At 39.0% G+C, this 26,078-nt stretch overlaps 1 protein-coding gene across 7 annotated transcripts in view; it reads right to left on the bottom strand.

Moving 5' to 3' along the window:
* Positions 1-26,078, bottom strand: part of Utx (Utx histone demethylase) — a 148,679-nt gene that overhangs the window by 2,067 nt on the left and 120,534 nt on the right. For 5 of the 7 annotated variants that reach the window (XM_072002293.1, XM_072002295.1, XM_072002297.1 and 2 more), the window contains 10 exons: positions 22,687-22,865; positions 18,949-19,077; positions 8,981-9,164; positions 8,387-8,602; positions 5,735-5,893; positions 4,241-4,427; positions 3,708-4,025; positions 1,331-2,773; positions 724-979; positions 63-400 (listed from right to left, as the gene is read on the bottom strand). In XM_072002293.1, coding sequence (XP_071858394.1) covers positions 63-400; positions 724-979; positions 1,331-2,773; positions 3,708-4,025; positions 4,241-4,427; positions 5,735-5,893; positions 8,387-8,602; positions 8,981-9,164; positions 18,949-19,077; positions 22,687-22,865 — 3,409 coding nt within the window. Of the gene's footprint in view, positions 1-62; positions 401-723; positions 980-1,330; positions 2,774-3,707; positions 4,026-4,240; positions 4,428-5,734; positions 5,894-8,386; positions 8,603-8,980; positions 9,165-18,948; positions 19,078-22,686; positions 22,866-23,319; positions 23,511-26,078 lie in introns of all 7 variants that reach the window. The other 2 variants (XM_072002296.1, XM_072002299.1) reach the window with 2 other exon arrangements.

Raw genomic sequence — 26,078 nt, 5'->3', positions numbered from 1 at the left:
CCTTTATTTTAAGGAAAACATAAGTAAAAATTATGAGTTAATATTATTTAAAATTATCTTACCTCGCATTGTCCGCAGTAATGCGATGCTTCGTTTTTTCCTCGTCCATGAAACCGAACTTCCACATTTTTACTTTTCACAAACTCTAATATTAAGCAACACTGTCTCATTGTCCTTAATAGGCAATTTTTAATTAGTTCAAACAATCTGGGATCTGACACTTTGATATTTCTTGCTAAGTTCCAGGATAAGTGTACCATTGGTACGATAGATTTGAATGACTGCAGTTTATTCCACTCATATCGTTCAATTGCCAGTTGATATTGTCGAGCAGTCAAAGGACCCACGTTCCATGCGATGTTGTTACACCATCCAACAGCTTGAACCCAGTGCACACAACCTAAAGAAATAATAAAATTCTTTTTTCTTAGTTACTTTATAATGAAAATATCTTTACCTTGTTTATTTTTTCATGAAACAAAGTAGTTTATTTTAATGGAACTTTAATTAATTAATTTTAGTTACTATAATATTTTTTTATTATTAAGGATGAATCATTTAATACGATTAACATATGGATACTTTGAACTTGATTTGATATCAATAGGATAAAAATGATGAAAAAGAGTTTGATTTCACTTGTACTTTTTTCCAAATTATAGATTGCTATGCAATCTATTTAATTAGCGTTAAGCAACTTATAATTATTTGTAATTTGCTTACCCGCATTAACCCAGACAAGATCACCTGGTCTTTGTAAAAACCTATACACAGGAATGTTTTCGTCATATAGGTCCTCTAAAGAAGGCCACCAACTACCATGAAGGTAATTGATATTATTCCGCTCACAAAGAGAGCAAATTATACCCCAGTATGCATCAGGCACTGCAAACCACTCGCAATCTCCTGGTCCAATATTGATATTAATAGAACAAAAATTGTTGTTTTCCTGGTGGCCAGGTGTTCTACTACCTGGCACCTATAAAAGCAAATAAAGATGCTTTTTAGGGAAATGTTTCACCATTTAATAAAATGGTTATAAGAGTTTCTTCATATCTAACTTGCAACAATGATTATGAAAATATCGAAGAATATAACGATATCTTTTTTTGATAAATTTTTTGTGTTTTTCAAACTATTCGCAAAAATATAGAAAGTATCCAAAGTATACTATTTGTTACGATACTTAATACGTAAAACAATCTTCTATACAAATTTCATTTACTACATTATTTTCATAAAAATATAAGTTTAAATAAATATATCTACAGTCTAAAATATTATTTAACAATAGTTATGAAAAACAAATTTAAATAAATATTATAAGTACCTTCATATATAATTGGACAGTATTCATGCCTAAAATAACGTGTCCGACATGACTGAGCATATTTCCAGCCGATACGACTCTAGCGAACGCTGGTAATTTCATCAGCTCGTTGAGCTGCGTTTTCCACTTTCTCTCGTCTGATAAATCTACATTGGTCCCAAATCGCAACATCTTTGAACCCGGTCGACCCGCCAATCCAAACGCGTTTTTCTTCCTTCTGACAGCTCCAGTGCTATCTTTTGAGTCTGAATCGGATAGATTCGAGGTATGTATACCTTGAGCTTTTTCCTTTTCCTCCTTCAAACTTTCTTGAAAACTCGATGCCTGGTATTGTGCATATTTCGCGATGGTCGTGTGACTTCTATGACTGATACAACCCCAAACTTTCCTTCCCATTACAGGGTCCCAGTTCTCATCGCTAGTTTGCTGCATTTGCGTTCTCACCTCGATACCATGATCTGGATTCGCCTCTACCAAAGTTTTAGTCGAAAAAAGGCCAAGGTCCAGCTTCAAAGCAGCTGCCAGGCCACGGATCACAGCTATCGGGTGTTTTAGACAAAACTCTTGAAGTTGAGGACTGAATGCATCCTTCTTATTCTCTAAATAAACGCTAGGAGTGGGGGGTAGGAGTTGTTCCTTAGTTAGCCTCTGGCTTGGAGGATCAGGCGGCGTGGGTGGAGGTGAACGATCGCTAAGTATGGAGCAATTCGGTACACCCTTCAATCCCTGGCCTTTGCACGCCTCTACAATAGTTTTGGAATCCATATCTATACTAAGTTCTTGTTCAGGTTGCGATTCGCACAAGCTTTCCAATTTCAGCACAGGTTCGATCCGTGCGATCGATTCAATTTTATTTGTACTTGACGTCGCCTCGCATTTCACCGTCTCAACTGCTGGAATTGACGTCTTTGTATTGCTCGTTTCGTACGCTTCGAGCTTGGACGTGGCCGATAGTTGAGTATCCTCTACCTTTTCCAGTTTCACTTCTTTGATCTTGTCCGCGTTCTCCTCAAGGTTCGACGGTGAAAACGGACCTGAACTTAGCGTACCGTTGTTTATGATACTCGGCGCCTCTTCCTTCACGTCTAAATCTTCTGAACCGAAATGCTTCAACAGATCCTCCGCCAATGACGTCGCTATGTCCTTCTGGGATAACAGAGCCTGTAACTCCTGATCTGTCACACCCAGATCTTTATTTCCTGCTGAGCCTTCTGGATAATTGCTCGTTGTGGACGATATTTGAGTATAACCCTGGGCAGTGAATTGGTTAGGCTGGTATTGGTTGTATTGGTTGGATGTCAATTGTCTCTGAGGGTAGTTTGGATCAGAGGCAGATTTGTAAGGCATTCCTGGCGTCTGGCTGTTCCCAGTCGCTGCCGTGTTGTAACCGACATTGGAGTCTGAGAATCCTGTTTGTAATGCAACGGTTCCACCTTGCTGCAACTGTAACAGGGAGCGATTAGTTAAAATATAATATAATGTAGTATCGGGCGAAAACCCTGAGTAATTAAGAAGCTTTATTTGATCATGGAACATGTGCGTGCCAGACATATAGTGTAATATCGGGAAAAACACTGGGTAATTAAGAGGCTCTATTTGGTAAGGTAGTCGTTAGTGAGTTAATAGTTTTTAGTGTTGCCAGAGAGCTTTTTAGTGTTGCCAGAGAGCTTTTTAGTGTTGCCGGCATTGTCGAGCTTTAGTGAGGCCAGAGGCTTTTAGCGTTTCCAATGTGGTTAGAGAGTGTTGTCAGCGTTGTCAAGGAATCTTTTGATATAAATCTTAGCTTTTAACAATAAATCATCCATTGCTGGTCAAATTGATCGTTTTCAAACTTCCATAAAGATGTAATTTAAACGTTATCATATCGCTTCATAAGTTATGACTTTTCATAAAACATGCTTAATATATACTTTTTGGTATTTACTTCTAGCTTGCTTTTTTTTCTAAGAAAAAATTGTATTCTCCTGTCTACCGCGGGCGGTTAATTTGACCGGTCGATAAAATATTTTATTTACTCTTCAAATAAATACAATCAGTATAAAGAAAAGGTTATCTCAAGGTTAGATGACAAACAAAATCAGTAATAACAAATAATAACAACTGTTACGGTTGTAATCTTGTCATAAATCATAATCCATCCCTCGATCAAAATGGTCACCAGGTGTTAAAACATATCAATTCAGGCCCATAATAATTCTAAGGAACCGCCATAACATTTAGCATTTTTTACGGTCGATTGTTACAAATATTTTAAAAGACCCGATGGTATAGTTTGGAAAGAAGTAGACGCAACTTGTCATAAAATATGAAATAGGATTATTTAACAGCTAGATGACAAGGTGATTCATAAATGTATATAAAACAAAAGGTATAGTACCGGTTGCTGAGGTATTCCATAGTTCTTGATCACACCAGGTTGTCCTAGTTGCGTATGATTGTAGCCTGTAGTAGGATAACCTGGTTGTCCAGGTCGTAACCCCCTTTGAGCAGCTTGCTGTTGTTGTAACCTAATTTGTTGTTGGTGCTGTTGCATGCATCGGTACTGTTGCTGTAACTGGGCAAGCAAACCCTGTTGTTGTGCCGTTAAACTTCCATGATTTTGTTGAAGAAACTGTAACATCTGTAGTTGCTGAGATGTGAGGTAAAATGGCGGTGGTCTTTGCTGGGAACCTGGAGAGATTGGTTCCTCCCCTGGCTGAAAGTACAATTTATTTCATCAGTTAAGACAATCAAACAAGTGTTTTCTTTTACTGTATGAGTGTATATAACAATGTATGTGTTTTAATATCTAAAAGCATTGTTTTATTAAACTGTATCTTAAGTTTTATTTCTAGTGAACTTTACCACAGCTTTTTTAACTTTGATATTCTTGTCACTTACAGTATCATTAGTACTGACTAAAAGATTTACCTTAAATCTTTTTGTATTAAGATTCTGTCCTTGTCCTTGAGGATAAGGAGGTGGTGGCCCAGCTGGTGTAGCGCCATACTTATAACCCGGCCCAGTGGGTGGCTGTTGCTGTTGTTGTTGCCTGCTGGACATCTCAGCACTAATTGGTAAGTTCCAAGCCTCTTCTATAGACGGCAGCTGCCGTCTCCTTAAAAACAGAAACATGACATATTAACAAGACCAATGTTTACATATACACGTTTCTTTTGATAATCGTCCGGTGTTGTGAACGAACCTTCTAAAAAAAAATCTTTCGTGTTCTCCGCTCCTTTTTTCTCTTATTTTTCTGTGATTAACTCGCGTGGGCAAAACAAAATTGCATTTTATCTGCAACACGTTCGCACGTGAAGAGTTCCAAATGTTTCTGTGTAGGTTGAGTTTGAAGAAGTAAGAACTATCGTTTTACATAATTTCCAAAATTTTTATTTTTGCAAATAATGAATTTTTGATTAGAATTGAACAGAATCTTGTAGATCCTAAATCCTTGAACATCAAAAACTTATTATTTCTCATTTATTGAATTAAATTATAGTTTCATAACTGTAGATGACACAAAAAAAAAAAAAAAAAAGAAAGTGAAGGCGTTCTGAAGATCTCAAAATCACCACTATTTGTTTTACACAGATCTGTATAATTCCTATACACCAATTGAGTCATACATTATCTTTATTCTCCACAGGAAAATTATTAAGAGACATGCGTAGTTGAAAGTGAATCTTTTCCAAAAATTGTATTGAAAATATATATAATATATATATATATGTATATATATACACACATTCGCGCGCTCTCGGACACATACACATATATGATTCTTGAGTTTTACACTTATCAGCATTGAAATAACTTCACTCATCCTTTAAGTAACTCCAAGCAATTTCTTCACACCTAAGATAAGATATCAAAAAGGTGAGATGTATCAGAAAATGATAATATTAAAACTGTCTGATTATCATAATACAGTAACACCTTGTCTATCTAAACTAATTATCACATCTTCCGCTCAGATAATTGAATAACTTTGTTTTCATATGCTGTTACCTATTTATTTTGACTGATTAATTAAAGTATTGGATCATCTCATAAGTAATTCTTCATATTTGATTTAAATGATGGCAAAATAATAAGAACGTAAAATTAAGAGAGAATACATCATTGATTAGCGATACATACCTCTGGTATACATATGTATCACAGTAAACCGTATTGCTTATGAGATGATCTAATATCAATTGCACTATAATATTTTGATTTACATAGTGGTTTTCTATCTATTATCCTAACGCATTAGCTTTACTTTGAGAAAGCAACGCATAAATTACTTTGTTCATATTTTTCAACAATATTACTTGGTCCTCAGTAGCTTAATCAATTGCTCTGATAATCGAGGTCCTACTGTGAATGCAAAAGTCTAAAATTAATCAAAATTTATGAAACACGATAGAGATAACTTACTTGGTGGTGGTGACGGATGGCATTGGTGCTTGGCTTAGGTGACTTTGCAGAAAGTTGATCCGCTGTTGTAGCGATGGGTTCATCGGGGTGTTACCTCCTGACTTAGCGCCACCAAGGCCCGCCAATGAGCCCGTGCAATTCGGTGTGTTGTTATTACCCCTGTATAAACGAAAATGATTGTCTTGTCATTATTCTATATTTTATCTTTCATGGACAGGTAAGCTTTCAGTCTCTCCCTCCTCTTTATCATTTCTCTTCTTTTATTTTCTCTTTTGCTTTCTTTTTTTTTTTCTCTCCTTCTTCTCCTTTTTCTTTTTTCCTCTTTTTTGAAACGCTGACCTGTCCTCGACTTACTCATTCTTCTCGTAACATGTAATGCGTGATACGCCATTCAGCAGGGCGCTCATTATGCAGCGTAAAAACTATAGAAGAGGTATAGATAATGAATACATGAATAAAGTGGAAAAAATTGCGGAGAGACTAGCGAGACTCGAAATATCCAAAGTATGATCCTTATTACAACATTCAGTGGACGAAGTAAATCTCTTCTTACATTCAATTTGTTGAAATTAAGTTTGCGAAGATACGAATTTACATAAAATCCTGCGATCTACTTATAAAGTAAAATTTGACGAAGTTTCTCTATAAATGTAACGAGTAGGCGTCTTGCAACACGCGTAATCGGCTTTACGTAAAAAATGGGCAGGGATCTTGGAGCAGTTAGCGATCGATGGAAGATCGATTGTCTTATCTTTTATTTCAACTGAGAAAACGTACATTGATAATACAGTGACGATGACGCCTTATAATGAAGTTATAAAGCTTAAGGGGCCAATGTACAGCGAGATATTTGCATAGAGAAGTTGGCCGAAATCGGATTTCGAAAAGTTTGACAAAGGTTTCGAATTAAATTTGTGACATAAGGAAACTAAATACACGAGCAACTATGTACATACGATGATCTTAGGATAAAAATGTACTTTCTCAAATTTAATCTCACTTTGATCCATATGCGTTTCATTTGAATATTTAAAGAAATGGCATTTAGAAAATTGTGACGAAATTGGCTTGACAATTGCGGAAGCGCGTTAATTGCTTATTTAATTAAAGAATATTGAGCTCCGATTATAAGAACATTTTGATGCATACATTTACCGTGCTTCTGTAAGCTTTTCCTCGTTCGCATGAATCTAATGACGCGTTTATTTTTAATTCGACAGAGATCAGTGACTTTTTCTAATGACATATGAACGAGGTAAGGAATTAATTTCAATCAACTTTTCGATATAAATATTCCACTGTACAGAGGATATTTAAAGATACGATTTGTTCCAGTGATACGAGATACCCAGTATAGATAATCAAATAATTTATTCATAATTTATTCGATACATTAATACGCTTTGATCGATTATAACATTTCATTAAGAAACAAAGAATAAATCCCTCGCATTAAATCAAATATATTCTAACGAATTTCTCTCTACTTAACACTTAGCCAATCGAACAGGGAGATCTCCCCTCTGTGAAGAACATCGCTGCGTGGCCGAACAGGGAGATCTCCCTTTTTGACATTTGCAACGCGTTTTCTTTTTTTCTTTTTTGCTATTATCAGTTATTATTTATCTGGTATTGTTCCCAATTAATTGCGCCACTTTTTCTACTTCTATTACGTACGGTATATAATAAAATACAATTAAAATTAATTAAAAAGTTACATTATCAGTTATGACTAAATAAAGTTATAATCGAACGATACCACATTATATAAAAAAATATTAAAACGCATTATGAATTTTTAATTTCACGTTCCAGTCGTGTTATTTATCTTTAGTCATCTTTAATGTTTTTAATGTTACATATATTTTTTATACTTTTAACTTGATGTTTTCTACAAACAATATGTGAAATTGTTAAACGAAATCATTACCGCAAAATATAATTGACCACTTAAATAATTTTTTACGCTTCTTTGTCTTTTAAGCAGTGAGCATTAGTATACCTCACTGTGGCGCGCGCGGTTGGCTAAATGTTAAAGTAATTCTCCTTCTACTCCTTCCCTAGAAATGAAACTGACATATTCTTATTAATTATAGTAAGATAACTATTTCATATAAAAGGAACTGCGATCTCTCGTCATCAGCAGGTAAAGTAAGAAAATTTCTCTCTTCCTAAATATCTTACAAGAAATCTCGAATAAATTATCGAATAAATTGACGTACACTATAGTCATATCAAGCAACTGTTTCTCGTTAAAACGAAATATAGTAGAAAACATGTCAAAATCTAGTTTCGTAGGAAACGTACAAAGTCGATTAACAACTAACAGTTGTAACAATGAAGCTGACAGTAAAGATTTTACACGTACATCACTGTTTTTGGATATTGCATAGCACAGATGTGTTTTAGCCAAACCGTTGTTAGCCAACAACATCTCGCTAACTCTTAAAGGACCACAAGAACAAAATTTCGCTCCATGCGAATTGTAACATTACGCCATTTCAAACGACGTTTTTCAACAAATCAAAAGGCGCAACGAAGCGAAATTTCGCTCGCGACAGCGTCAGCTTATCCATCTTATTTAACGATAGAGATTTTAACGGCTAATGTAACGTGAACGTTTTAGCGTGTTGGGCCGACAATTTACTTTACCTGGATGCGTTGACGTAACAAGCTAGTGCGTCTTTCGGTTGACTAACGCTTTCGTACAGAATGCCCAGATTAGTCCACGCAGCTGAGTGTGATTTGTCTAACTGTACAGCGCATATATAGGCTTGTAAAGCGTCCATAGGTTGATTCTGCTGTTGATATAGAACGCCTATGCTGCACCACGTGTCGGCGTTCCCTTCTGACTTTTCCACGGAATTTCTGCAATCGACGATGGTTCGTAAGTGACCTGGATTCGTTAAAGCATCGAAGCGGGTGGATGACATTGTTTCGTGTCGCGTGGTTCATCCACTGTCCACGATAGTCGATCTAACATGGGAGCATAAAATTGCTGGAATTTAATACCGGCGCGTATAACCGAGCAAATCGAACGGACGGTCATTTCTCAAGGAATTGCCTACGTTCTTGCGTTGAAGTTAATCCAGCTTAAACGTCGATAAAACGAAAAAGCTACCAAACAGAGGCGAATTAGTCGGTGTTGCCTGGAGAGGCTAAGAAGCTTAAGCGCGTGGCTGATACATCGGCGCGATAATTCCAAGATTCACGCTCTTCGCGTATCGCAAGGACGACGTACGTTACCTGTAAGCGATAAACGCATCGTGAACTTTTCCAGATGCGGCGAGGCAACGTCCCAGCAGGTAAAGGCTTTGCCCGCTCTTCGGTTCCGCCTCGATGGACTTTTGCAGACAGTGTATAGCGATCGCTTGCTTTTGCTGTCTCGTTATACCAAGCACCGTGCAGTCAACCACGTGGTACATCCATCCTGCAACGAAAAATCAATGTTCGAACGTTATCATCGCGTAGGTCGTGCGACAGAGGGAAGAAACGTGTTGGTAGAAATTGATCTCCCGTTGTTCGTTTTAACGTTATTTGTAATTATGTCCTATGAACTAATATTTGCCACGAAAGATGTGTTACGGTAGCGTGCAGGAGTCTTGGGCCACCGTTCGAACCGAGTTCTTACGGACGAATACAGAGATACTTGATATTGTTTTACGTCTGTCGTCGTTTGTTGAGAATTCAATTTGTTAAAGTTACTTCTTGTCAGTACAGTTTGTGCGACTTTGTTTGGCTGCGCCAGTAGCGAGAACTTCTTCAGGGATTTCGTTAATTAGCTTCTGAATAAATTTATTTTCTACTGTTTCTGCTATTTCGAGCAACTTCTTTACGTCGTTGATTTATCTCTCTTTCTGTTCCTGCCACTCGTTTTAAACCGTTCTGCGCGTGTTTCAAACGACATATTAAATAATTCAGCGCGCTATTCGTTATAAATTATTTCTCGAAATGTTGTGAACTAGGAAAAAATTCAAGCAAATGGTATGTCGAAAGCAACGTGTACAAGATCCGTTTCTATCTCGCACCACAATGTGGAAATATTTCTTGAAACTATAACTAGTCATCGTTATGAAATCATCATTGTACATACTCTTGCCACTGCTCGTTATAATTATAATAGTTACAAGCATTCGTGTACTTTGCTATAATTCGTGCCACGAGGTCGTGAAATTAATCGGCAACGAGATTATCTCGTGTCTGGTGCGGTGACAAGCGAATTGACAGAATACGAGGAGATAAGTACCTGGAATCTCGTATCGACGCGACTGGAACGAGTCTTATCTCTTTTCATAAACATTCCGAGTTTCTGCGCGAATAGAAGAAATTGCATGAAAATTAGCGCAGATACTTTCTTTCGCTTCGAGTTATTTCCCAAACACACAAGCATACGTACGAACTATTATTCTACTTAACTATTCTAACTTGTTCTGTTATTCCATATAACTATTTCTTCCAAACAAATATCCTCGTATTTAACGAAAGCTCGTGGGAGGAATATTACGCCAGTTGACTTTACAAGGAAACGGACGTTGAATAATTTTTCAGTCGGTTCACTGCGTTCTTTGGTAACTTCGTTTGCTTGTCTCTGTTCCTATACTAAGCCAACGTGGAATTCCCTCCAGCCGGTCTAATATCTTCTACGATCTTCTATGGGGCACTTCAAAAGCATCTTTACAGCGGATACACTTCACGAACGACGAACTCGGCAGAATTGTAGATCGATGGACGTTTGGCGGCGCGTTAAGCCACCAGATCCAAGGCGCTGCCTCGAAACATGCGATAGAAGGAACTGCAAGTTCGGAGGAAAGCGAGATTGGGAATCGCGTGTGGACGATGATGTGGTGCGTGCGAATGAAAACGAAGAGGAGGGACCCAAGTACCGTTCCTCTCCCTGCTGAGTTTCCTGAGAATTTTGGACGTGTTGTGCTGGCTCGGGGCTAGACGAGTACCGAACTGAATAGATTTTCGCAGGTATAACCTAGGGTAGCCACTTTTACCCCACTCTCCCTTCGAGGCGGTCTCGAATTACAACCCCCTATAAACATAGGCGTAGAAGCGATTGTACGCGGTCTCTGTCTTGGGAAAATAGTTGAAACGTTCCTGAGCATGTGAGCAGCATTTTATCGTATGCGACGAACACTGCTGAGAAGCCGGTGATTTTTAAAACTCGCGAATATGGGCGTGCGTATTGGGAAAATCGCGTTCACAGGAAATATTACAGAGTTTATCGGATTTCACTGTTTTTGGGAACATGCGGAATTCTTCCACGCGCGGAGGATATTCTTCGAATTACTTTGACCCATTTTACCGGAATTTTATACGAAATTACCTTCTCCTGTTAAGATAAAGATGGAGAGATCGTACGCGCGACTTTTATCTCGGGAAAGTAATTCGAACAATCTTACGAATAATCGCGCTTTTTCTACGTAACAGGGAGAATTGTACGAGAATTAGCGGAGATTCTTTTGCGTTTGAAAGTATAATTTCTTTAAGAAACTACACTTTTGCTACGAAACTACAAATTGCTAACGCGTGGTTCGTTTCATGGCAAACATGATACGAATGTTAAATATCTTGGAGATATACAGGATTTCTTTCTATGTCTGAGAAAAGTTGCTCAAGAGTCGATAGAGATATTTTTTTACTTGTTGCTTGAATCGAATCCATGCGAGCATTTCCTTCTGCCAAATATATAATACATCGCTATACATACGTTGCTGGACGCGCGTTTGAGTAGGCACACGATACGCGTGTGTGTCTGTGTATGCTGTATTCTTAAAGGCAGCTGTTAGAGTTGTAACGGTAATTTCTTTATTTCTCAGCTCCTTCATTCATTATTATCTGCTGCGCGTAGGTCTGCGTCAGCTACGATGATGTACGTCGTGAATGGAATAGAATTTTCCGAACGAGATTCTAGATTTTCCCAGGATTGCGATTCATCCTATGATTTTATACCTGTTCCTGCGAACAGATTTCTTCGAAATTAATTTTATCTTTTAACACTACTACGATTCCTCTTTTGGCGGTAAATTGTACTATCATCGTGTACAGTTGAGTTTCGAAGTCTGTTGATTTCACGTGGCAAAGTAACGCTGTTGTATCGTAGCTAATACGATAATAATGTTCGCTTTGATAATGTTCGCTAATGAAGATACTTTCAGGATACGCGGCTGAGATTTGAGAAGACTTTTTCGTAGTAATTCGTGCGAGACATACGTATAAAAAAGTAGAGATCACATGAAAATGATTTTCTGTAATATCTATACTTGTTTACATATATTTTTACATTTATATGTATAAAAATATCAATAACTTATAATATCGTCATTCGTCAATATTAATAGGAAGATGATACTCGAACGTAGATAAATTCAGTTTTTGTTAACGAAACGTTGACAAATCTTCCCTTAAAGAAACAATTGAGATTTATGTTAATTAATTATAAATCTCCACTAATCGTTCTCATGTAGCGTCGATCGAGATCACGTTTCCATGTCCGCGACGAAAATGACCAGATACCGCTTCCAAACGCTAGGTCTTAATTATCATAGCGATTCAATGTGGCTGAGCACCGCGTATTATACGTTGCAAATTAAATACGTGCCGTGGGAAAACGAGAGTTTCGCAACAAGTAGTTACACAATCATAGAACGCGATGCTAAACGCACGGCGATTCTAAATGGAATTAAGTCGGTCGGTTCATAAACCATCCGGCGAAATTAAAGCGTCTACTGTGCTCTAATTGTCGCTCGCCGTCCATTCATCCATTCGGTTCTGTGTTTTCGTTTCTTCTACCCGGTTACACAATGGATCGCGATATTTCATTTTCACGGTTCTTTTTTCTTCTTTATTATCTATTCGTTTCACGGTCTTCGTACGTTCCGTGTTTCTTCGTTTTTGCCATTGCTACGCTTTTAACGCGAACTTTACGAGGAAATATTATTCAGTTCTCTTTCACCGGTAGATAAATTTATAAAATATTTTTAGTAGATCGTAAATTTAGTTATCGTTGGTGGGATTTTGCCGTGCATTCTTCTCTTGAAATTCGCTTGATACAATTGATACAATGAATACACCTGATACGACGGTTCATTCCGTTTCATTCGTGTATCGATCTCTTTACAAACGGATTTATTATGCAACTCGTTTTTCTATTTGTTCGAGAAACACGATGTGATTTATTTGTTTATCCAGAATTCTTCATCCTTCTCACTTCTGCTTGTTTATATAACATATATTCAGAGACGTTTAAACGAGATATTCGATTAAACAGAGATTAACACTAGAACTATCACACCAGTCAAATTGGTTGGTTTTACAATTTTATTATAAAATTCCTATTTTGTTTTTTATCTATTCAAACTGAAAATAATTTTGTATCAAAGCTACTTATACCAATACCAGTGAAAATGACTGGTACTTGTCAGAGTGTAAAAGGGTCCTGCAATGTGTTTATCGAACTCCAATTAATCAGTTTAATCATTTTGTACAAATTGCCACACGTTTTTCAAATTTTTACCGCGTATCGTTCGATATGACGATATCAGTTATCAGGAAAATTCCGAATCGATCGCTAGATGCTAACGCTAGAAATACCACAGCCAAATTGACTGGTTCTACAATTTCATAAATGTGTCAACCCTCCTTTAAGGATCATGGTCCCAGATGGATCAATAATACCAAAAATGTACTACATAACATGGAATTCCTGTAAGAAAGTAATAAATCAATAAATATAAAAATATTCTATCGTTACGTATTTTTTAAAGACCAGTCATTTTCACTGGTTTTGGTAGAAATAGCTTCGTGTTAACTATCGCTAGTGTTAAACGTACGTGAAATTTACATATCGATATCTCGCCATTCCGTTAAATCGAGTATTTAATCTCCTTTTTATAAGGGTTTTATCCTTATTAATAGTCCTTCCGATTTGTAATATTAATTTTCAATATATATCGCTGGTGCGATCAATATCGATTGAAGTGGTATTAATAACAATATTGTAATCCGTTCCAAATTCGTATCGAATGGAGGTCAGCCAAATTAAAGCGACTATATATTACGTTGTAATTATCGTCCTCGATTCCAGCCATTCAACTTATTTAATTAGTTTTGTAAACGAATATTTACGTAACGGTACTAACTAATTCATCTAAACGAATTTCACATGTAATTTATAGCTCTCGTAATTGCTCATAAAAGTTCAACTTCTGAATTTTTCATTCGAGAGCCTCCCAATAATCCTTACAGTCTCGAATATATTTCAACATTTTCGAAAATCTTCCAACATTCCATTTTCCATCTTCCAGTCTTTATCTTTCCAGTGTCGATTCACAAATCTCTGAAATGTAAAAAAAAAAAGAAAAAAAAGAAGCGGAATACGAAGTACGAAAGAGCCTTAGAAAATAAATTTAACGCTGGAGTATTCCTGTTGGCCGTGAACCTACTTGGAATTATACAAAGGCGAGATTTACAAAAAGACGCTAAATGCAAACAGTCGTAAAACTTCCAATTGGCAGCACATAATTTGCAACATAATTATTTGGATATAATAATCGTCTACTGCGACAAAGGTATCGTATATCTTCGAGAAAGTCAGCATCCCGGTTCTGGTATTTTATTGACCGATCATTGTCCTTGCGAATAGAAACGTCACTATAAAAGCGTCTTCTCTTGAGCCCCTGCCTTCGTTTCTTCGGGTATTTTTATTCCTAAGACGCTTGAAATATTCAACCATCGTCGATCCTTCATTTTCGCAGCGCTCCGTGCGTCGGTCGCGTGTCAAATTTGACGGAATGGCGAAACATCGATCAAACGGAAAGACGAATAATTCGTTGCGCTGTTCGTCGTTCGCGTGCATTCGCGACGATTCTCTCCTCCGGAGGTTATCGCGTTTCGTTCGTACGTCGAAGTCGGAGAGTTTGGAAAAACTTGCTCTACGAATGGAACCTTCGAACGATAGGATGTTCAAGCGGAAAAGCGCGTAAAATTGACTCGAGGGGAGGGACACGATACGCGAAAGGCGTTTAAAAGGCGCGTTTCTCAGTTCCTTAAGTTGCGAATCGACGATTTTGAAGTTCTGTCAACACGGAGCACCAGTTTATGGCACGGACGAGAGGAAAAAATCGCGGCTGAAGGAGAAAAGGAAAAGAAGGAAGAAAAAGAAGCAACGTATATCGAACCGGTCCCAACGTGGACACGCGAGAAGCCGTAAACAGGTTGTAAAAGAGTCCTGTACCCTTTGGAACCCGTAAAGGCTCGCACGGACACGTCCACGTAATTTAGTCGAGTGACGCGAGTCGCCACTTACCGCTAAATTAAGCGCTTTAGTGCGTAAAAAGTGTCCGGTATCGGTACGATCGAGTTGCAGATCTGATCGACCGGAAAGGTCTAGAAATTTGCATCCAGCGCCCTAAGCCATTTTTCATCGAACCACTCGGGCCAAAATTTCGGTGTTCAAGCACGGCGAGTTAATAAATCGCTCGTCAATCGACTAAATTGACACTTTGTGCACCGTAAGATCTGACAAGCGTATAGCCTGAATCGCCGCGTATTTTTGCAGCGTTTGAAAAGATGGAAAAGATCGCTGGAAAGGTTCGTTCCGATTTACAATTTCCATTCGATATACGTTTATCGAATTATATAGCTAACGTTTTGCTGTACAGTCCGCAACGTGTTCACGGACGTGTTCTTAACGCGAACTTCGACTCTGCTACGTTTCTCGGGGATGAAAACGATTGGGAAGAAAAAATACGGTCGACGTTGCGTTTAAGTTTGACACAAGTTTACGTTTGATCGATTGTAAACTTTGTAATTATCGAGGATTGATTTGTCGCGCAAGCCTACAGGCTTTTGGCGGAGTTTGGCTGGCGCTAAACTTCATTAGACGCGATTATGGTATATTATTATCGGCAAACATACGGCGATTATGGTATTGTATCGTAGAAAATGCTTAGGTTCGTTTTGTGAATTTCCAGGCTACGCCATCGTAACCGCGAATTCTCACGTGAGTTATCGACCTGTTCCATCGTGCGGGAGAAAGCGCAGCAAATACTTGGAATTCCGGCTTTCCTTGAAATCTCGCGTATCGCCCGCTACTCGCTCGTGCTTCCGGATTCTTTTCCTTGCCTTCTTTATTCCCCGTCTTTGTTTCGCTTCGTGTGTAATAAACGCGTTAAGAAGCGAGGAAGGAAGAGACGCGAGGTCGAGCCTCGTCACGAAGGCATTTAAATTATCGGGGCGGGATATCGGCTTCGTCTTCGAAGCGTAATTTCCAGATGTCGGAGCCGCGTGCCGATGTAATGGCATTTTATTGCGCCCCTGATGACGTTCGCGTTTTTCGCCGTTCGATCCAGGCCGCGATCGAACGAATTCGCGTTTTATCCAGATTCGTCCGCGTTATTATTAATAAATTTGAGATACTCGGGTTTCTTTCATCGCTATACTCGTACGACTATCGTCGTAGATATTAAGATACCTTTTATTCGTATGTCGTTGATCGTTTCGCTTGTCTCATATTTTATCTTTTATTCTTCACTTCGGTATTTATCCAATGGGAATCAGAGATATCAAACTAACCGCACGATCTCATCATCGAGAGTTGCGCACGTCGATACAAAAACTAACGAAAGATGAATTTACGATGAATTTGTTCTATCGTGGCTCTAGGTTCGCGATACGAACGAAATCAGAAGGAAGACTAGGATGATTTCAAACGGCACGAAAATCAAGGATAACAAAGTTGCATTGAAAATCGAATCTCGCGAAATGAGATTAAGGAGTTGATAAAATACCCTGCTGATCGGTTTAGCTTGCAGAAGGTTCGCACGCGTGTGCGTACGTTTTCAAAAATCGTTTCTCTTTATACATACGTGTGCATTTGCTGGCGTTAAGGTAACACTAACACCAACCTGGACACCAGTCCCGGTCAAACGACCGGCTTCAGAAATTTAATTTAATCAGACAATATAAGAATTTACATAAAGTTGGGCGAACACACAAAGGTACGATTTTAAATTAAATTTCAATCAATTTCAGAATTTTCGTTAATATAGGAATTTACATAAAGTTAGACGACCGAAAGAAACAACAACGAGCGTACGATGTTAAATTAAATTTTAAAACCGGTCTAACACTGTGCTAACATCGTAACACAGTGTTAACATTCTCCGGACGATATTCCTTTCGACGCAAAATCTACCTTCCTCGTACGAAATTTCCGAGTTGCCTCTGTGCGCTTTTTTCTTCTCAGGCCCGAAATATTTTTCAAATCTTCTTTCGCTCGCCCCTCCTCCCACCAGGCAACCTAATAATTCGAAGGTTGGTCATCGGAACGGTGAAAGCGAGAGTCGTTCTCCCCTCGATGGATCGAGCAAGGATCCTCGCCGTTTCCTTTGAGGCGTTTCTATTCAGCCCTCTTCGCTCCTCTGCGCAACCTTCCGCTTTGCCGAGGGATTTGCAACGCGCAAGTAGGTCAGCACGACGTGCAGCTTGACCTGTATAATGTTTCGGTTCTACCTGCCGTGTCACGTAGCACGTACCACCTCATTAAACGGCAGTCGAGCACGCTCGCAACACACATTTCACGATCCGGCTGCGGAGAGAATTCGGCCTTAATGCATCGGCACTTTGAATATATTTCAACCTTTCTTCTTCGTCTCTTGCGTCCTTTCCCCGGTTTTCATCGGAAAATGGACTATCGTCAAAGGCAGACGGTCGTACGGACGGACGTTATATCGGTTGGAAAATTTCGAGCATGACCTTGTTCTACTGGGGTTGGCAACTAAGTGATTGCGGATTTTGTCATTAGATCGTAATGACATAGGTCGCAATCACTTAGTTGCGAAGCCGATATTTTGCACGAAAATCTTTTCTTCGTTTGTTTATTTGAGAAACAGGAATAACATAAGCGTAACTTTTATACTACGATTAATCAGTTAGGAGCTCGTTGAAACTTTGGAAGGCGTGTAAACTAAAACGTGTGGCAGAAGATAAACGACGAGTATACTCGTCGAACACGGATTACGCGTGTTTGTTGTAGTATAGAATTAAGTTGTAAATAAACGATGAAATACATGATCGAGAAGATGTAAATCGACAAACGGAATATTAAAAGCAACAGACGGTGGAACGCAAACACGCGACTCAAATTGAAATTGAACGGTGCTCGAAGAGGATTTGCCGGTTAAACGGTCGTCTAGCAACCGGGCTACGATTTTGTAATTCCACGAGTCGGTGGTCTTCGCCGGCTTAACAACCGCTTTAATCCGCGCTGTACCGAGTTAATAACGCGGCTACGAAAGATACAGCGGACGTTGCGCGTGTGCGCGGTGCACGCGTCGCGACGCATCCGCGGATCCTCGTCGAAGACGGTTCACCGAGCCAGAATCGAAATTTGGCAGTTCGCCAGGGAGACGCGATCGCAAAATAACGGAAAACAGGAACGCGAGAAAATTAGCCTCGAACGGGAGAAAACGTGACCAATTGATGGAAACAAAAAGAGGAACGAGAAGGAGGAGCAAAGAAAGATAAGTTGGGAAAGGCTGACGGGTTAGAGAGCTTCCCACAATCTCGTCTCCTTATCGAATTCGATTCTCTCTTTCTCTCTCTTTTGATCTCTCCTCTCTCTGTCGCTCTTCCAGCTTTCTTCTCTCGCTCGAATACGCACCCTCTCCCTTGTCCCCACTCTGCTGCCAGCGTTCGCTGCCCCATCTCATCGCCAGGCCACCCCAACCCGGAATAAATCAATACACGTGTCTGCTACTTGCTCGTACACTCGGCTCGGCCCTTAAGCCGAATCGTCGCGAGGAGCTGACAGCTGGCGAGGAGAAAAACGATTCGCGTGCTGGTGATTTTGCGTGGGTATAAAAGGGTTGTAGGGTTAATTACCTTGGCGGAGCACGAGGTTGGTATTTTTGACTGGCGGCATTCGTGTACAGTAGCTACGAAACGTTTTTCTACGTGGTACCATTATTTTCCAATAAAGGGTCCTTTTTTTCTTTTTTTTTCAATCGAACGTTCTTTTATCGAACGTTCATAGTCGCTACGAGAGTAGCGCTATAACGATACGTTTAATATGCTCGGAGTTAATCAATTGCTCTATATTCGCTACGGTAGGTACAATGGCGTGGCGATAGTTTTTTCTTCTAACGGTAAATTCAACGGCAGTCGTTAACGTTTATTATTTATAGTTAAGAATGGTTGTGACTCACCTAATTGACGACAAATGTCGGCCTTCAGATGAGAAGGCAGAGTCTTTTCCTTGAGCAATGCCTCGTAATGCTCCTTGGCAAGGCGATATTTCCCTTGGACCTCGTATAAATGGGCTATGTGAAATTTTACTGTAACAATGGAAAAGAAAGACATCGGTTTAATATCGAGTACGTGGGATACGAGTAACGAATCACCGATTATTTCGCGTTAGACGCGTTATTGTCAAATTACGCTACGAACTGTTGATACGAATTTGCAAACTTAACGAAGAATATGCTTGATAAAGTATAGTAACAACGGACAGGACGATTCGAAGCAATAGTAATACCGTATCGTATATTTGCAATTTAATCACTTGCGTATAATAATTCATCGATACTCGCTCACTTTGCTATTATAGGTAGAATACGAAAACTATGAATAATTAATTAATTCTTTGTACAGCTGCATTTATCAACTATGTAATAGCCTGCTTGGCTTTGCAACGTTATGGTGGAAATTTGAATATGTTAAACAAAGAGACATGGTGTTTACACAAATTGCATATTATTGATTATGCGTCATAATTACAACAAATATACATATTGAATGAAAAACGCGATAATTGCATGTTCTGTTTTCATTATGATTTCAATTAGTACACTCGAGAGCTGACATCTTTGATGAGAATTTATTTTTAAATTAATATTCGAATAAAATAAAAAACGGGTATACACGTGTATATAATATAACGTTTTCCAATAATTACAAATCAAATTTCCTTGATTAAAGTAACACAAAGCGTAGAGCAGTGATACTTACATTAAAATTTCTATCTCTCAACGATCCGTTGGTTTTCTATATTTTCGTTTCCGTATTTTAATTCCAAGTTGCATTCCTCCCTTTGATCTAACTATAGTATGCAAATACGTGCTATCGTTTAGATCGTTGGCAGACACCAAACTGACTTGAAATCTCAATGGGTCGTTGCTTTTATGTTCGCCTCATTTCATAAACACAACTTCGCTCGGCTGAAGAACCAATTTCTCGGTAAACGGAAATGATTCCCCGTGTGCACGGGATCGTGGTAATCGTTTGAATCGTGAATCACTCTTCCGTCTGACTCAATTTGAATATTTTATCATCGCTCTTTAATTAGTCTATTAAACCCGTTAAGCGTATGATTAATAACGTTAATTATTATTGTCAGTAATGTCCATTAACTTGCACGCTCAGCCATTAAGAATGAAAAAGCTTATTATTATTCTTGCGCCATCTTCTCAATGGTGAAATATAGTCGCAGGTAAAATATTAATTCGCTGCCATAATATTTCGAATAGTAACACGCTGTTGAACGATTAGAATCGATCGCCTACAAGAATCAAGTTCTCTCATAACATTCAACAGCTCGTATCCGTGGCTTCGTTATTTTTACTCTCTACACTAAATTTAAACTTCAAACAGCAGGACAGAGACCCAGTCGAGTCCCGGTTGACTCATTGCTGGTTCTTGGTAATTCGAAGTGACGCTACGCTACGAGATGAAACACCGACAGGCAAAACTGACGGAGATTCCCGTTATCGCTTAAGATTTAACGTTCTGTTCCACTTCTGCTGCTTGATAAATCGTTACGTAGAATCCAGCCACTACGTTCCCCGTACGTACACGTACCATTGATATTTAATATTTAATCGACGATTCGAAATTTATTCCTAGTAGCTAGCGCACCTACGGTCACAGCTTAACCATTTAACAAACACGATGTTCGGTGTCGAACGGTAAATTCCAACTGCGTTGCAAATACTGCAACTTTAAAAGCTACGAACGTACGTACGTACGTGTCAATCGAAAACCAACAATTCCAATCTCGAAACGTTATCTGCGAATAAATCGAATAAATCGACCGATTAACGAATCGCATCCAATATTTTCCAAGTTAAACGACCTGCATGAATATTCCATACGAGCCATAAAAATTACCTACTGGTTAATTAATTATTTACCTTAATCGTTTCTTCTCCTTTTCTTTTATCTGCTACGTTATTCGCGATCAATCTGCTGTATTTATTTATTTATTTATTCTGTCGGTTTATTTTTCCAATTGTTTTGCAATCTGAATGTAACGGAACGGCGTAAAAGACGAAGGAAGAATAAAAGTAAACGAAACTTTTACACGGTGCAATGGAAAGTGAGAGACAGACAGACAGAGTAAGAGAGAGGGAGAAACCGTGGAAACAGTGGCGAGGTATCACGAACGCGACATTAAATTAAGTACCAGGTGAATTCAAGAAAAATCGTTAGGGTAAGCGTTTAACGCGCCTTAAATGTCGTCCACTACGCCATACGTGTTATCGTAGGTCATACGTGACACAAGAATCGCTGTATCACGTTGGGAAAAAGGGGGTCAAGTTCGAAGCGGAACGCGAGCAAAAGGTCTGGCATCTAGACGTTGTCAAGACGTGGCGCGCAGGTATGTAATAGGCGCTTTTCACGCGGCGAAAGTATCGATTTCATTGTGTCTTTTTAAATAACGTATTAAAAGCGTGCAGGGGAAAATCGTCGAGATTATCGCACCTTCCGCCGTCCAATAGGAACTTTTCATCCGCTTGCTTTTTTCATTTCTCCTGCGGATAGATTAATAACTTGCACACTTGACGGATCGATCGAATCCGTTGGAACATTTAACGTTGAATAAATTTGAAAAGCTCGTTGGTAAAAAACGATTTGTTTCTCGCGCTCTAGAATTTTTATTTCGATGAACTTTGTTTCAAATAAAATATCATCGTATTTAAGAAATTGAAACGAACGATCGCGTAGTTCTTTCGTGGATTTACAGTGGCTACGAAATTGATTAAAGCATTCGTAGATTGATCGATCAAATCCGAGTGTATTATATTCATGGTTTAATGACACTTTCGTACGACGATAAAAAATTTGAAATAAAAATAAAAATAGAAAGTAGAGAGTGCGTGGCTTTTTTTTAATATCGGACAACGGAACGATCTATTCTATCAATCTCGGAGATTCTATTTTTAAGAAATTGATCGATCGAAGTTTGTTGACGCGTTCGATGGATTTTTCTGCTGCTGCAAGTTCTCGTATTGACATTCAACAACTGCGATATAGAACACAGAGAATGTAAATCTAGAGTGATCGACCGTACGAGTTTAATGACTTTTTGCATCAATCGACAAGTTGGAGTGAAAGTGGTTCGCATAACCCGATATCCAAGAGAGCGAGATCTCGACGGCTTTTAATTTTTAAGATGCCGCAAAGCTCGTCCTCTCTTTAATGAGGCGTCCATGAAAAGCGAGAGTTCCGTGAAAAGTGAAAGTCTCTATGTATTTTAACAAACATTAACGATAATTTTAACGAAGAAGACGTTTCTCCCTCAAAAGCTGCTCATTCCTGATGGCTTTCGTCGCGCAAGTTCTTCGATTATCGCGATATATCTCGAGTATCGTTTCGAATCGTCAGAAAAATTCAAATCCTTTCACGTGCATAGTCTTTTGTAGTCGTAATTCACGATAGTCGAGCCTCGACATTCCCAAGTTCTTGTACGAGTGTCGTGTCGTGTCAGTGTGCGAAGAGGAAGGAAGGCGGTACGAGGAAGCCAGCATATGGTATGGGAGTAAGATTTCGGGAGTAAAAATGCGCGGTTTACGGTGGGCAGCTGTTCACCGTGAATTATGTTTTTTGGAAGGTGGAAGACGCGTAGGCGATCGTAAAGGGGGCGAAGAAAACCGAGAACTACTTACTTTCAAGCTTGGAAAAGGAGGCAGGTGTCGTGGCATCGATCAGAGCGAGTGTCAGGTGCTTCAAGGCGGCGTCAAAGTCAGCGTGGACCTTCAGCATTAAGCCGAGCCGTAGGTGAACCTCGCAGGCTCGTGGAAATCCTGGTTCCACCCATAGCACCTGCTGGAATGCTTTCACGGCCCTGCAATAATAACGATCGAATACAATTTCAATCGAATAAATAAAAATTACCATCCTATCTCTTAATCGACACACCGTGAGACAAAGTTTATTCCGTTACAGTTTCCCGAGATTCGCGATCTTCGTCTGCGAATATAATACGTTATTTGTTTTATTTTTCACGGTCCATCTTCTTCGAGTTAAGTTTCCCGATTTCCAGTTACAGTTTTCTTCCATTTACCCTTATCGTTTACTTGCAACTGTCGAGAACCTTTCACATCTCTCATACTTGACATTTACGCTTAAAAACTACCCCTCAAACTCGACCCTGGAACGTATCTTCTTAGTTTCTTATCTATGCTTTTATTATTTGTATCCTCGAAGAGGCCAACGACGCGTACAAATTCACACGGAAATATCAAGTACGGAACTGTGACAGTAAAGTAATGTAAAATGTAAGACTGGCGATAGAAAACTATAAGTATACGTGTATAAGTTTAGTATAAAACTATTCGCTAATTTTCGATCCTTCTTCTCTGTTCTCCCTCTCTTTTTCTCTCTTGTTCTGCTTTCTCTTTACTAGCCATCGTTTCTTCCTTTTCAACTCCCCTCGGGATCTCGAGATCCCCGGACCTCGTGCCTTCAGGACAACCTCCGCTGCGTCTACCTTCGTCATGAATATAATCGTACGTATAATATTCGTAGGAACACTGAAACGACTGACTGGAGGAACGTCGAGGACACGAGCATAACATCAGAGGGACTCACAGAAGAAATGGGAGAGACGCAGGAGAGATAATAGAATAGTTGCGGAGCTCAGAAAAAAGGAAGTAAGAGCGTAGAAGAAGGAGCATTGTTGACCAGAGAGCAGAGAACAGTTTGGTTTCCTACGAGAGAGGAAGCCTAAGGGAGAGGGAGTGTGCAATAAAAATATAAGATTGAATTTGAGCAATTGAGTACAATTAAGAGTAAGTTCAAGTATAAATGTGATAATCCAGCGTATATCGTGATCGAAGATTGACAGTGTAAACGAGAAATCTACACATGTAAATCGATCACATCTTGTAGCAAGTAAAAATGAATAATACCATATAATAATAATTTTGATATTATTAATTATATCGACAAATGTTTTGGGATAAAAGGTGAATAGCTTCGAAGGAGGTTTTCATGTTGTTCGTCTTTCTGTAGGTGGCCGCGTAAGGACTTTGTCTTTTTAAACGCGATCATATGTATCTTTCAGCTCGACATTCTCTACGGAAGATTATTTCAATCTCCTTCAACGAACCTCGAAGAACCATTGGTCCAGCAGATATTTCAACTTTAAAGCTTTCTTATTGCGTTACGAATATAAAACATTCAGATTTCTCGTAAATGCGTACAAAATTCCGTAGACAGGCTATTACACCTGGCGTAATCTTCTAGCGGGTCGCGTTCAACAACGTTTTCGAAAGTGGGTCTCGGCCCAGTAATAGTTGGCGAAGCCGTGGACTGAACGACTACTCGATAAAAATCGTGGCTCGTTAAAAATTCATTGTTAAGAAACAGGTTGACGCGAGGGACTTTGTCGCGCAATCGCGTGCATCGCGCGCGTGTACGAGGATGAACAGGAAGTGGTTGGTGGTATTCTGGCTTGTCACGCGACAACCGCGTCTGGGGTTGCAACGATAACCATAGGGACGGCCGATGGACAAGCAACAATAACGATCGTGCAGTTGCGAATGACACGGTGCGTGCGTTCAGTCGGTCGAGACACGTTGTGAACCAAACGAACGCGACCTGATTCGACGCTGAGAAAGAAAGTCGCAAATCAGCGCTTCCTGATGACGATCGCGCGTTCAACAGACTTACCAAAAAGCACGTTTTCAGGAGGAAGTTGAAGGCGATTTTTCCACTGAAACTTTTGTCTCGTAGTAGAATTTCAGATATGGCAGCTTGCGATGGGTAGTGAAAATAAGATAGTTTAACAGAAAATATTTCAAATGGAAGCTCGTTGGTATCGGAGGAAGAATTGACCGATGTAAAAGAAGCTTGCGAAAGTATCACTTCTTTTATAAAAAGACAGTCTTGCAATGGTTTTTTTTTGTGTAAAATTATTCTGTGCGAAAAATTGCACAATATTTTCTACCAAACAGTTACCAGTTAATTATTTCGAATGTTTCAAATGATTGATTATTTTTCTTGCGTATCTTCGCACTACGTTAGAAGCCGACTTCGATAATGCAATAGCGTGTGTATCGTTTCTGATATATGATGAAATCTATTTCCTCTTATTTATTTATTTTCCATCTGTACACGTACGTACGTGTTTGTAGATATATACGAATCTTACGATAAAATCTACATGGCGTATAAATCTTATCTGACACGTAATAATAGTTTAATCGATTATAGCACAGTAATAGGAATTTAATTGATTTCTGAATTAGCAGTTACGACTGCTATTTAGAGATTGAAAAAAACCCTTGTATATAATTCATTTCTTTACTTCTGTCTTTCACAAACGTATTCTCTTTATTAATACGAATTTGCATAAAAACCCGCGATCCGATAATTACGATAATTACGAGTTAAATTAAGTCGAATCCTAATGCCTAAGAAGTCTCTCTCTCCATATATATATATTTATATCGCGATTGTTCTCACCACGAACAATGAATCATCGGCTTTAACGAACCGTTTGGCAAGTGTCAAACTGGAATTCCAAGTCGTGCGATGTCGGTCGTCGTCATTTTGTTTCGGCTTTTAGAGTCGCTGGACGAAAGCCAGCGTTAAATCGACGTACGCGGATTGAGTAATACTCTGCTCGGTGTCATTTGAAACAGGATCGCGTGTATCTATCGGATGTGCCAGTGAATCGTACTTTTGATCGAGTTCCCGCTGCACTTTTTACAATAGAAATTTATGCCAATAGAAATATACTGATAGCGTAACAGATCTGCTACAAATGTCATAATTTATACTGTTACTGTTACGAGTTTAGATCGAGAAGTTTGCGAAATGACAATGACGAAACAACGAATAAAGCAACTCCTACCTACGGAAACTTTTCACATTGACCTGGTTTACGCATACGTATAAATACGAGTATATACGACGATGTATCATTGTACGAATCATCACATCCGTACGAGTTAAAAAAACAAAGCTGAAATCGTCCACCAAGATGCGATCCTATAATAACGCGATAGATCTCACATGGACATTGGAAAAATTACGATAACCGATCTCGTCA

The sequence above is a fragment of the Bombus fervidus genome, chromosome 4, assembly GCF_041682495.2.
Source record: "Bombus fervidus isolate BK054 chromosome 4, iyBomFerv1, whole genome shotgun sequence".
NCBI classification, from domain to species: Eukaryota; Metazoa; Arthropoda; class Insecta; order Hymenoptera; family Apidae; genus Bombus; species Bombus fervidus.
Note: the sequence above shows the minus strand (reverse complement) of the source record. Positions and strands in the feature narration are given on the sequence as shown.